This window comes from Zootoca vivipara, chromosome 7 (assembly GCF_963506605.1).
Source record: "Zootoca vivipara chromosome 7, rZooViv1.1, whole genome shotgun sequence".
Lineage (NCBI taxonomy): Eukaryota > Metazoa > Chordata > Lepidosauria > Squamata > Lacertidae > Zootoca > Zootoca vivipara.
Window position 1 is genome coordinate 20,141,475 of NC_083282.1, and position 12,877 is coordinate 20,154,351.

Consider the following 12,877-nt stretch of genomic DNA (forward strand, 5'->3'; position numbering starts at 1 on the left):
TCGGCAAGCCCAAGAGGCTCAGTGGTTTAGACCACAGCGCCACCCTCTCCATTACTTATACACTGTATGTTAAAAGAGTCTTTACCTGCCCATATTGGCCGCTGCTGCTACCATGTGTTCCTCCCTGTGCAGGAGACATTACATATATATATATATATATATTTAATACATTCATGTATGGTATCTGCCCTAAGCAAATCTCTATATTTAATAGCAAAATAAGCATTAAACAGATTTTATTTTCATGTCTCTGCATGTACTGTATTTTACCATGGGGTTTTATCTGGCTAAATCATACTCAGAGCAGAACCACTGAAATAAAGTTAGGGTAGTCATAGTTAACTGATGTCGAATAATTTCAATGGGCTTACTCTGAATATGACTTAGCTGGATGCAAGCCATGGTGCAGTATATACTCTGTACATACTATAAATTAAAAGTGCTTTTACCTGTCCATATTGGCTGCTGCTGCCATATCCAAAACGTCCACCCTGTACAGAAAATAGTTATTGTAAAAAAAATGTTGCTGGAAAAAAACCATATTGCTTTCTAAATTCAGAAGCAGGAATACAGTAATCAGAAGTGCTTTTAATATCTCTGGGTATGCTACTTGTAATGCATATTAAAAGTTCTTGCTACTTTTATCAAAAGTTTTTACCTGGCTGCCACCACCATATGATCCACCCTGTAGGGAAAAACAAACAATCCATACTTCAAAAAGGTTCTTGATAATCTGTTGTATTACACTAATTAATATATGCACACTAAACTATTTTTTTAATGTTCAGGAGCAGCATAAAAAGCAGAGGGATATCCTACTAAGTCAATCTCTAAGTAGACCCATTAATATCAACTGACTGAAGATGCTTAAGTCTGCTGACTTCAATGGGTCTGCCACGGGTATGGCTAATGCTGGATATCACCCATAAAACCCATTTTTCTATTTGTTTTTAAAATCTTAGTGTATAGTATTACTGCACGATGCATTTCATATATGCTAAGTATCAAAAAACAGTTTTTACCTGTCCATATTGACTGCCACTACTGCCATACGATCCACCACCCTGCGCAGAAAACAATGACTTCAACAACAACAAAACCCAATTGCTAAAGATGCTATATCACTTTAATAGGTCTGCACTGCGGAAATACTAATAAATGTAAAAGTATCTACTGTACATGGGATGAGCAATCCCAAAGGGGGGGGGGAGACCAAAGTCAGACAAACTGCCATATCCATAGCCTTGCCAGAACTGTGTCACCACGGAGGAAGAAAGAGCTGTTTTCCTCTTCATTGTATTCCCTACCCCATGACCAGGAAAAGTGATCTTATGTGAACCAGGTGTCCTATTACCTACAACAGGGTAAAAGATAAAGTAAAGGACCCCCAGACATTTAAGTCCAGTCAAAGGTGACTATGGGGTGCGGCGCTCATCTCACTTTCAGGCCAAGGGAGCCGGCGTTTGTCCGCAGACAGCTTTCTGGGTCATGTGGCCAGCATGACTAAACTGCTTCTGGAGCAACGGGACACCGTGATGGAAACCAGAGCGCATGGAAACACCGCTTACCTTCCCGCTGCAGTGATACCTATTTATCTACTTGCACTGGTGTGCTTCTGAACTGCTAGGTTGGCAGGAGCTGGGGCAGAATAACGGGAGTCGACCTTCCAATCAGCAAGCCCAAGAAGCTCAGTGGTTTAGACCACAGCGCCACCCTGCTCCCTCCAACAATGCTAACTATCAAGTGTAAATGAAATCACATGAGACAACCAGTTCAGTAACAGTAAAGAAAAATAGTTACCTGTGCACCAGGGCAAAAACATTCTCCCTGTGAAAATACAAAAATTAGTTCCATCTTTGTTGTAAGAAGTCAGATGAAATGCAATACGCTTTCCCGTAAAAGTTTATATTGATAAAATCTTAAGATTATACCAAGTGACTTGCCTGCACTGCTGGCTGTGAAAGTGAATTAATTCCTATTTCCTTCTAGAAAGTGGTGATTGATTCCCAATGCAGAGAATCAGCAAGGTATCATTTGTTTGTTTCAGGCTTTTGCTCAATTCATATCCTGCCCTTCATCGGTTTCATTGGTTATAGGGCGAGTTACATCTCAATAGACATAGTCATACAATAAAATTTTAAATAACCAGCAGGACAATCCAAGCCCTGGCTGGGCAGGGGTGGAACACGGCAGGCTGTGGGGCCATTGCCACCACATTCACATCCCTATTGCTCGAGCCCGCTGGAGCAACAAGCAGACAAATTGCCGCACTAGCCTAGAGGTGGCACAGCAATTGGGCCTGATGCCATCAAGAGACAGCATGCTGGATGTTCCATCAGAAAGCAGAAATCAAAATCAACCTCAGAAATTCAGTAGGTGGGTTTCCCCCCCAGATGCTGATGCAACCTTGGGGCTTGACCCCCATCCTATGTAGGAATACCTTACTTATTAAATCCTTTTCAATTTTGCACATGTTAATTGAAATGTGGCAGAAGTATCCATAGAATCTTGCTGCTCCCATTTTCTTTGAAATGCAGAAGAAAAGGAACTACAGTTGCCCAAGTGTCAGAAAGAGTCTGGTTGCCTTTTGGCAAGTCAATAAAAGGCAACGAGTCAAGGCAATTGAGGGGGATTGGAGAAACCGAAAGTCGTAAGGACGGAAATTGACCGGGGTAAGGGGAGAGAGCAATTGAAAGAAGGAATAGAAACTGAAGTCTCCTCACTCTCCCATTAATGTTTGGATACAAGAAACAGTTGAGCAAGGTCCCATCAAATTTGCTTACCTGCCTATTGCCATAAGCCGCAAATGATCCATCCTATAAAGGACAACGTGAATTGAAAACAAATAGCATCTCAATATACAGCTCATGCTTCTATCTGCACTTAACTGTTCAACGTGTTGCTTGCTGCGTGTGTTTAATTATATCATGGCGCCAAGCTCTAGCACGCACAGCTAATTTATATTAAACATAATTTGAATTTTGAAGTATTTAAGGCAGATGTTTATAGGTTGACGTGGACCACACACTGTGGTCCATGTTTTAGTAACCTCAAGGCTGGATTACTGCAATGCGCTCTGTGTGGGGCTGCCCTTGGGCCTGGTTCAGATGTTCCAGCTGGTGTAGAATGCAATGGCCAGATTACTGACATCTGGCCGACAACATTTGCCACAACTGTTAATGCATCTGCAATGGCTGCTCTTCTACTACTGAGCCAGGTTCAAGGTCCTTGTATTATTTCACAAGGCCCTGAACAATTTAGGAGCATCTCAACCCTAGCACAGTCGCTGAGATCAACCGCAGGAACGTTGTCCGTTGTGGCCTGAGTTGGCGAGGCTCATTCGACAGAAACAAAGAACCGAGCCTTTACTGTCATCGGCCTGGTATTACGGAATAGTATACGAGCAGAGATTTAGCAGGTGCCTTCAGTTACAACTTTCTAACGCCTGCTGTAGGCTTATGTAGATAATTAAAAACAAATCTTTCCGTAATGTATAGCTGATTTCTGATTTTATTTTTATTCTGATTTTATTTTTATTCTATATGTTTTCGATTGAATGGTTTTATGTACAATTGCTGTAAACCGCTTTCATATTTTTTTGTCAATAGCAGTATGTGACTATTTTTTATAGATAGTTCTGAGCAACAGCAGCAGCATTTGTCTTTACAAGATCATCATGCTGCTGTACAATGTAGGGGACAGACCCTAGGATTTGCTGCTGACCAGTGGAAGTGCCGTTCCCCCCCCCCCCCCGGAAGCTAGAATGTCAGGAAGCAGCTTATGCCACAACCATTCTTCCTGCTAGGAGCTGTTGAAAGAGATTATGCCTCTTTCATTTTCATTATGTCGTAAGTGCTATCCTACAATGACCAACAATATACACCCAAAAATGCACCTGGAGGCATCTTTGTACGACTTAAGAGCTCATGTTACAATCCAGAAACTTCTATTTTAAACTTTCTAGCATTGTGCCTGTATAAACAATATGAGGCAATGTAAGTTATTGGGTTAAGACAGAAAGGGGGGGGGAGAGATAGCCCATATTTCATCCTGCAGCCACAGGGTGAGCCCAGAATTGCAACTCAAATTCAATGCAATGAACTGAAGACAGTATATATTATTATCAATAAATTATCTATTCTAAGTAATAAACTATGCCAACCCACTTTTAAAATGTTCTAAGACTGTTGCATTTTTCAGCTTATTTGCCAGATTTGCATTTTTTTTTCCCAGAACGGAATCCTGAAGAAGAATATATTCATTTGGACTACATGCACTGAGGAAATTTCCAAATAAACTCTGGTGCTTCATATTTCTTACATAAATCTTTTCCCATGGATTCAGATTTTATTTCATTTTTAAGCCCAAATTGTGTTTTGGAAGATCATTTTACATTTTTTTTGTTGAGTTTCTTTTCCTTTTCTTTTGCATGAGATTAACGATTTCATTAAAATTCCTAAATTTATGCCACGTCCTGATTAAGAGCATAAAGAACCCTTGATTCCCCCCACACACACTTTAAATAGGAGTGTGTATACTCCCTGGAGAGTTACTTGCTCTCACTGTCTTTGTATGAACACCAGAAAACTATAGAAAGTGAGTGTTAATTACTCAGAGTTGGTTGAAGGACTATCTGATCAAACTGATCTACAATGGGAAAATTCTTACCTGTACATTATGGTTTTCATTATTATAAAAGCTTTCGCCCTGTGAAAGATGCAAAATAATAAATAAACACCCTCTATTTCTGTAATGTAATTATCAAAAGATTTTAAAACTTTACAGAGAATTAGTCTATGGCCACTAGGATATACAATAATAACCAAACAGTCTGATGTGACTGAAATACAGAAATGTCAAGAAAGTCTGACAGGATTGTGTAGGGTATCTACTAAAGTGAAAGCCAAATTAGTAATACCTGGGGAAAATAATTGAAAGGACCACTGTGGCCAGGACCCAGAGACTAAAGAGGTCATCCAGATTATTTATTTATTTAATTTTTATCCCACCTGTTGGTTGAGAAGTACCCTCAAAGCATCCTACATAAAATACTACAATGCAACGACATTGGGGCTGCTTCTACTTCCTCCGGGACACAAAATTGCTCAGGGGTACGACATATCTGTTTTCATAGGAATTCACTGTCCAAAGGATGAGAAAGAGGAGCAAGTCTGTCTCAGGTGAACTGTTGAGCATTGCCATTTGGATCTTTAGCTGCCTAGTTTGTGCTTCTTCCTTTCATTCCCTAGAGCTGCAAACCATTTTTACTCTCCGAGGGGAGTTCTGTTTCTTGGACAGGAGCCTACCATTGTTGCACTTTTGAAATGAAGAGGAATTTCAAAGGCAGGATACAACATGGTGGATGGGTGGGGGTTTCTGCTGTCCACTGAAAAAGCAGCCATTAAAAAATGCACCAGGTGTTTGCAAGTCCTTGAAAACTCCTCATATTGCAGTCTGAGAGGATGCTGATTTTGGTAACAAATAGGCAGGCCTGATTTACTCGGCTCCAAACCCTGGTTATTAATTCCACTGAAGCAGGTTCCAGTTTGCCTGAGCAGCAGTTAGTATAGTTCCCAACTTATTTGCCAATGGTGTTTAAGGTGAGATGAAGAAATTTGCTCCGGGGAGGAAGTGTGCATGGCTGATTTCTTAGCTGCAACACAAATGTGCCCAATTGTATCTTCATTTGTCTCTTAGTGAGCTCTTAGCATGTACTGCCACACCACACAGACTGAGCTGGCAAAAGTGATGTACAATGGACTAATTTCTAGTCATAGCTAGTATGTTTCCATAAAGACTTGATGGGAGTGGGTGTCCTTACCTGGCCATAGGTATTGATACTTGGTGGATTAGAGGTTTCATTCTGTAACAAAGCCAGAAATTTCAGAAAGCAGAGTTATTTGCTTGCCTGAGCAACAGCTTAAATAAACGAAACGATGCAAAAGAGGAAAATCTGCCTGTTCACTGGATTTTCAAAGCTACAGAAGTTTGAGAGCCCAATCAGTGGAAAGGCAGCACCAAAGTTACAAAAGAAATGAAAAAGCAAGTTGTGCTGCTTTCGGTAGACATTGTATTCATTCGAGAATTGACAATGTACCTTGCATCTGATGCCAAATTTCAACGGCGCTGAACACAAGCCATGTTTGCAAAGGAACAATCAGGAGTCTTGGGCCCAAATTGTTCATTGGCAAGAGCAGGCTCCAGATTGTTCCTTTGCAAACATGGCTTGCATTCAGCGCTGCTTTGCACCTGATGACATATGATGCTGGGTGATTGACAGGTGGTTCCACCCACCTGTGAAAGGTGGAGCATGAAGGATTGGCAATAATTGAATCTGGACCATTGAAGGAAAGGGGTTCCCTATCCTGATATATACCATAGAGACACATTGTATAAAGTAAGTATAAATAATCCTAGAAGTTCATCTTCTGGTTTATTTGATGTGCTTATTTAGACACATGTGCTTTTTCTTTGCCATTAAGAGTTGTCTGGTTTGGGGGGAAAGCTCCCCTCCACTCTGCTGCAAACAGCAGCTCAGTGGACAATAGTATGTATGTAGGTTTTAAGCAGGCAGTGCTGTGTCAATAAGGCTTTGTTTGTCTGAAATAAGGCCCAAATCCTTTCTTCCATTAACTACACCATAGGGCTGCATTTAGCTCTCTTCATGCAGCCCAAACAACACTTCTTCTTTTAATTTATTTGTAATTTGTTTATTGAGATTATTCAACTGAGTACAGTAACACACATATAACACAAAAATTGAAACATAAACCTATATATGTCTTTTGCAGGTGGCAGCATGAAAACACAAGAGAAATCTGAGTGTTATCAGAGAAAGGTTACATCATGTAAAAAGGTAAGTTCAGAGATAAGCATTAGTTAGACCAGCCACATGTTCCAAAATACCGCAGGTACAGGTCAACCCGTTCCTTCTTGATTTGTAAATGTTAATAACGCTCCACCAGTGTGCGGCGAGAGTCTTGCTTCTTCCTGCCTCTTGCTAGGCGCAAGCGTTGTGTTAGCTTCTAAGTTAAAGCTATTTCCTGCACTTTATGTTAACACCTCTATAGTACAAACAGTTAATTTTGGCACTAGCAAAATACAACAGGTGCTCAAGAGTCAAAATGAAGAAAATGGGGTCTGGCAGCCCTTACTTTTTCACTCCGAGCTGCTCTGATCAGAGCGCGAACCTGCAGAGAGACAAAAAGGAAAGTTTTAATGTCTTGCTTTTATTTGAACAAACATCAAGCAAACTACTGCGTACCATACTAAGGGTTTTGTTAGCTACTTTGCAAAATATGATGTGTGCCACCTGAAGCTCAGGAAGAGCTGCAGAGGTATAACAAGGGATCAATTTTTGAGTAATCTCTTCTTGGATCTTCCCCATCCCTGAATGAGTGTTGGAGGACAAAGCCGATTAGGAGTTCTGCTCTCAACGTAACATTTTATTCCAGTAATTCAGGCTGGGTGGGAGGAGTATAGAAAGAAATCGGTACTGGGGCCTATCTTCCAACTATTTTTTATATATATATTTAGATTGGCACAGAAGATTGAATGGGATGTGACTTTCTAGAGCAACCACTACAATCTCCCTGAGCTGAACGTTAAAACAACAAACAAAAAGGATTTGAAGGACAGTGCAAAGGAAAGCCAACACATACCACCTGGTTGGAAACATGCCACAGCTTTCCCTTCCATTCTCAGGGTCGTGGGTTCGAGTCCCATGTTGGGCAAAGGATTCCTGCATTGCAGGGGGTTGGACTAGAGGACCCTTGTGGTCCCTTACAACTCTACAATTCTATGACATATGCAAGTAGCGCTTACTTTTTCACTTCGAGTCTTTCTGGTGAGAGCACTTTGCACACTCCGTGCCTTTCTGATTACAGGAAGGGCCTGGGGAAGGAAGGAAAGGAAATATTAGTTTTAGGTAACATTGATGCTTATAGCTGAGAGCAGTGCTCTTCAACATTCCTATGTTCAGGGAACCTTTCCACACCGCCTTGTCCACTGAGGAACACCTGCATTTTACAAAATATTGTTTCAGGTAGGCCTGCAGGGCCTCTGCATTACTCTCTATAAACCTAGCATACACCTTGAAACACACTCGACACTCTTGTCCGCAGTGCATTATAAGGGAGGATCAACAGCAGTGGGAAGGTTGACTTCCCTCCACTAGATGTGAAAGAGCTGGGTTCAAATCTCTGCAGTTAAGAAGCTCATAGCATTTCTCTTTCTCAACTTAACCTAGCTCAAAAGACTGATATATTTTGCCACACAAACTGGCTAATTCACCCAAGACTGTTCAGGCTCCATAATAAAGTTGGCGCCATCTATTAGTGAGGTCTTTCTGCTTACAGAGCACACGTCCTCAGGAAGAGCATCTCGTACAAATGTGTACATTTGCGTATTAAAAAATGAAACATACAATATCCAAGACTAGAGAGAGAGAGAGAGAGAGAGAGAGAGAGAGAGAGAGAGAGAGAGAGAGAAGAGAGAGAGAGAGAGAGAGAGATGTAATATAAAATTATGGAATAACTGTTTTTTCTTTCTTTTCTATTTGGCTGAAAGTTCTGCTTTATTATCATTTGGTCAAACTAGCAAGGACCAGTTAAAACTGCCTTGGTCTGAGGCCATTACTAAATCTCTTGCAGGAAAACATGAACTTCTTGGATGAAGGCTTGGACCATACAGAGGTGACAAATATACAAGTCAAATAAAAATCATTATAATGTCACATTAGGAAAAGTGCCTAGGTACACAACACCACAGATAATACCACGGGTAGCTGGAACCAGGCAGAGTTTACAAATACCACAATCACACCATGACCCAACATGAAGGGTCAAGAATGTATGACTAAAACTCTCTGCTAATGTACACGAACCCGTGTGCAGTTATTTACTTCCTGAAACAGGTTTTGAAAGCATTTATTCTCTTGACCTCAAAGCTGGCAAAGAATCCTGCATCCTGTTGATACAGCTACATATATTTATACTGTACAATTTTAAGAGCACATGAACCAGTGCTGCCAATAAAATCCAACCCTGCTGACTCTTTTAAGAGTTAACACTGAGATTATGGTAATGGCTGGTGCTTACTCTTTTTTCCTGAATCTTTCTGATGAAAGCTTTGAATGCATCCTGTAAGGGGAAAACAATAAACCCAAGTTAGCAGATGCCGAATGAATCCCTCTGTGCCTTTGTTTGCACAAATATGCTATTTAGAAGCATATTTGGAGCAAATCCAACAAGTGGGGGGAAAAAACAAAGAGTACTTACTTGAGCTGCTATGTCCCTTTTGCCTCTGCAGTTTGCTGAGCTCTGTCGAGATAAGTAGCATGGAATGAAATCAAAACAGGAAGCTTTTTATAAAAAAAATTGAAACAATGCCCACTCGATTTGTGACCCATGAAAGTGCAAGCTGAACTCAGCCCTCCAGCCAGGTCCCTAACAATCCCCGCCCCCCCCTGAGGCATTATTAAATGTGCAATGGTCCAAATGCAATAGATCAATGGAAATCGCTAGCACCACAACTGTGTAATTGTGAGCAATTGTGCAGCAGCCTTGTGATATAATAAGGAAAGCCAGCCAGCTTTCTCTCAGCGCACTATACCTGGAAGGCTATAGAAAATTTCAGGTATTAGGTTCCGTTTAGTAGTGCAGCCATATCAAGATCTGAATTATCAATTTCTTCACCGGCTGCATTTTGAAACAGGCTGTAACAGTTGCCTATGTTAAAATATTTGTTAGTCAAGTCTTAGGTTCCTGAGCATGAGCGATGATTATAGGGTTCAAATCTGAGAGTCATATTCTTCCGATTCAAAGGATAATGTGTGGCCCCCTATCAACTTAGGCAAGGCCTAAACTGATATTTTAAAATATTACAAATAAAAAGTATTTACCACAGCTTTTCCTCCATAAGTAGAGGCATCACCCTGCAGAGGGGGAAATAGTAAATTGTTATATATTTTGAAAAACAGAACCAAGAGACTAATTTGTGATATCTAAATATAAGGTCCCCGTCCCCTCTCGCCCAAAGCAATGCAAAAACACTAGGAATGCATCAATAGTACTAACTGAAATGGTTTAGCATCCCCTCCTCCAGGGAACTTCAAGGAACTGTAGTTCTTTAAGGGTTTAATGGGCTTTAGCGGATAATTGTCAGCACAGGATTCTGTGGTGGAAACCACCAAGATTATATATATATATATATATATATATATATATATATATATATATATATATAATCTAGGTATAAAAGTGTGTATCATCAACAGACCTAGCAATAGTTACAGGTAGGTAGCCGTGTTGGTCTGGTATAGTCGAAACAAAATAATTAAAAAATCCTTCCAGTAGCACCTTAGAGACCAACTAAGTTTGTCATTGGTATGAGCTTTCGTGTGCATGCACACTTCTTCAGATACACTGAAACAGAAGTCACCAGATCCCCACATATAGTGAGAGGGTGGGGAGGGGCCGGACTGTTTATGGCTGCATTTGGTCTTACAGGAAGAATTTACCACTATTTACGATTGGTCCCACAGGAAAAGCATTTCTCTTTCTCTTTCAATCTCCCAGGACATTCTATACAAGATCTCAAAGTAGCTGTCTTATTACAAAAGAATTTCAGAAACAGACTGGAAAGAGAAGTTGCTGAACTGCAATTTACCACCAAACTTACAACGATGGAGAAACCTGGTCTAAATAAAGACATTGGATTCTTATCTCATTATACATGATAAAGCAATCTTTAACCATCTCACCCCTTACTTTTCCTGAGGGACCGATAGTCAATAGTCGTAAATTGACTTCTGTTTCAGTGTATCTGAAGAAGTGTGCATGCACACGAAAGCTCATACCAATGACAAACTTAGTTGGTCTCTAAGGTGCTACTGGAAGGAATTTTTAAAATTTTCTTTAGACCTAGCAATGTTTGTCAATCTAAAATGTGCCACTAGGGGATGCTGTTCGTTAAAATGTGAGAGAAAGCAGAAGACCGCCATTTTTATATCAGATTTCATGTAGGCTTTAAAAGTTGAAGTACAGATATTAGAAACACAAAGAGTTGTGAAAATGGCTTTCCCAGTCAAATGTCTTATTTTCTCCTGCCTTTCATTTAGTCCATGAATCAATCAGGAAAAAAGCACTAATTTCATCTTGTATAATCATTTTGTGCAAATGTAATCAATTCTAGTTTCAGTTGTATGACCTTATAATATCAAAAAGACTGTTGAAGAATGTGAAGTAGAAGATTTCAGACAAAAGAATATCCGTATTCATGCTCATGATTTTTTTTTAACGAGTTGAGTTCAGGAAAGTAGAAAAGGTAATTGAGCAAGATGACTATGCTTAAAAAAAAAAACACTTGGGGGGACGGACGGACTGCGAGAGTACCCCTTTAGGATTTCATTTCAGAAACAAGTGAAATGTTATCACCTGGGGATAATCGGCACTTCACATGCCAAGTGCAAAGTGCAACACAGAAAGGCTACACTTACCTGATCGCAAATGACATTGCTGTAACGTCCACCAGTCTGCGGTCCCTGCCAAAAAATAAAATAAGGAACCCAATTATTTACCATGAGAAAAACTGCATAAATATCATGGGTTAAGGAGCCTGGAACTGAAGGCTGCACACCAAGGAACACCAGAGTTTTGTTGCCGGCTCTGTCACTGGGGGAGATGGATGGGGGGCACTGTCACATGCCTTGCATGTTGTGTGTTTGATGTGTGTCCCTCCATGTTTGGGTGCATTTAGATTGTCATCACCAGCCGAGTTCCTGAACTGATGGGGCACTGGCTGTATTTCCTGGAAGACTGTGGGCATCTGTTGGTTTTTATGACTTCTTTGCATCTTCTGCTTGTGTTTATTTTTCCTGCCCTTCAGGAAAAAGGCTGAGCATACTTTGAATATGGCGGCTGTTTCCTTGGCATGGCAAAAGTGCATCGCTAGTTTCAGCACCCAGCCTAAGTATAGGCTTGCTCTGCCCATCTCTCTGTGGACGATACCATGGAATAATCTGCACATATACTATAATATTAAAGCAATGTTTTACCTGTCCATACTGACTGCTGCCACCACCAAATGATCCACCCTGAACATAAAAAAAATTCTTATATTAAAAAAGGATTACCTTAACATATCTGCACAAAGCTACTTCCTCTATTCGGGAGCAGAAATAAGCAGAGATACTTATTTGCATTTTATTTTCTGGATCTCTGTGTATACTCTGCGCATTATCAAGTGTTATTGGTATTATTAATTATCCACCCTTCACCCTAAAGGCCCCAAGGATGTTTACAACAATTAAAAAAACAACAATATGAAAACACAGTAAGGTGGTACCTCGGTTTAAGTAGTCAATTGGTTCTGGGGAGCCATTCGCTCCCTGAAAAGTAATTAAATCGAGCGCCGATAGTGCACGAAGTGCCGATAGAGCGCTTCTGTGCATGCGTGCACCGCACAGATCGCTTCTGCGCATGCCGCGGAAACCAGAAGTAAACACTTCCGCGTCCGCAGAGTACTCAAACTGAAAGTGCTCAAACCGCAGCGGACGTAAACCGAGGTACTGTATGACTGTATTAAAAACAGTGTGTAAAACAACTTAAATAAGGTGGGCTCTGAAAATAGACATCTCAAGTGTCAAGGAATATATATACAAAGGGTTAAAGAAAAAAATCATTTGATCTTTAAGAGACCCTTTTGAGTATCTTTCTTGAGGTGTTCAATAAATTTATTACCGACCAGGGGGAAATATATCTGATGGTTGTAATATCTCTTAGACCTGCTATGTTTGTTATTTCCTAACTTGTCAGTTTTAATATTTATTAACTGGTTCTACAGAGGCTGTACTTTGTTATGACTTCATATTTTGGTC

General features: G+C 40.4%; 1 protein-coding gene across 12 annotated transcripts in view; it reads right to left on the reverse strand.

Annotated features, from left to right (window-relative positions):
• The window catches only part of LOC118088317 (hornerin), a 63,609-nt gene that overhangs the window by 14,876 nt on the left and 35,856 nt on the right, over window positions 1-12,877 (reverse strand). For 10 of the 12 annotated variants that reach the window (XM_060276704.1, XM_060276711.1, XM_060276707.1 and 7 more), the window contains 14 exons: window positions 12,056-12,094; window positions 11,498-11,542; window positions 9,902-9,934; window positions 9,279-9,320; window positions 9,099-9,140; window positions 7,825-7,893; window positions 7,155-7,190; window positions 5,822-5,863; window positions 4,669-4,707; window positions 2,784-2,816; window positions 1,801-1,827; window positions 1,023-1,064; window positions 659-685; window positions 450-491 (listed from right to left, as the gene is read on the reverse strand). In XM_060276704.1, coding sequence (XP_060132687.1) covers window positions 450-491; window positions 659-685; window positions 1,023-1,064; window positions 1,801-1,827; window positions 2,784-2,816; window positions 4,669-4,707; window positions 5,822-5,863; window positions 7,155-7,190; window positions 7,825-7,893; window positions 9,099-9,140; window positions 9,279-9,320; window positions 9,902-9,934; window positions 11,498-11,542; window positions 12,056-12,094 — 558 coding nt within the window. The remainder of the gene's footprint in view (window positions 1-449; window positions 492-658; window positions 686-1,022; window positions 1,065-1,800; window positions 1,828-2,783; window positions 2,817-4,668; window positions 4,708-5,821; window positions 5,864-7,154; window positions 7,191-7,824; window positions 7,894-9,098; window positions 9,141-9,278; window positions 9,321-9,901; window positions 9,935-11,497; window positions 11,543-12,055; window positions 12,095-12,877) is intronic. The other 2 variants (XM_060276710.1, XM_060276705.1) reach the window with 1 other exon arrangement.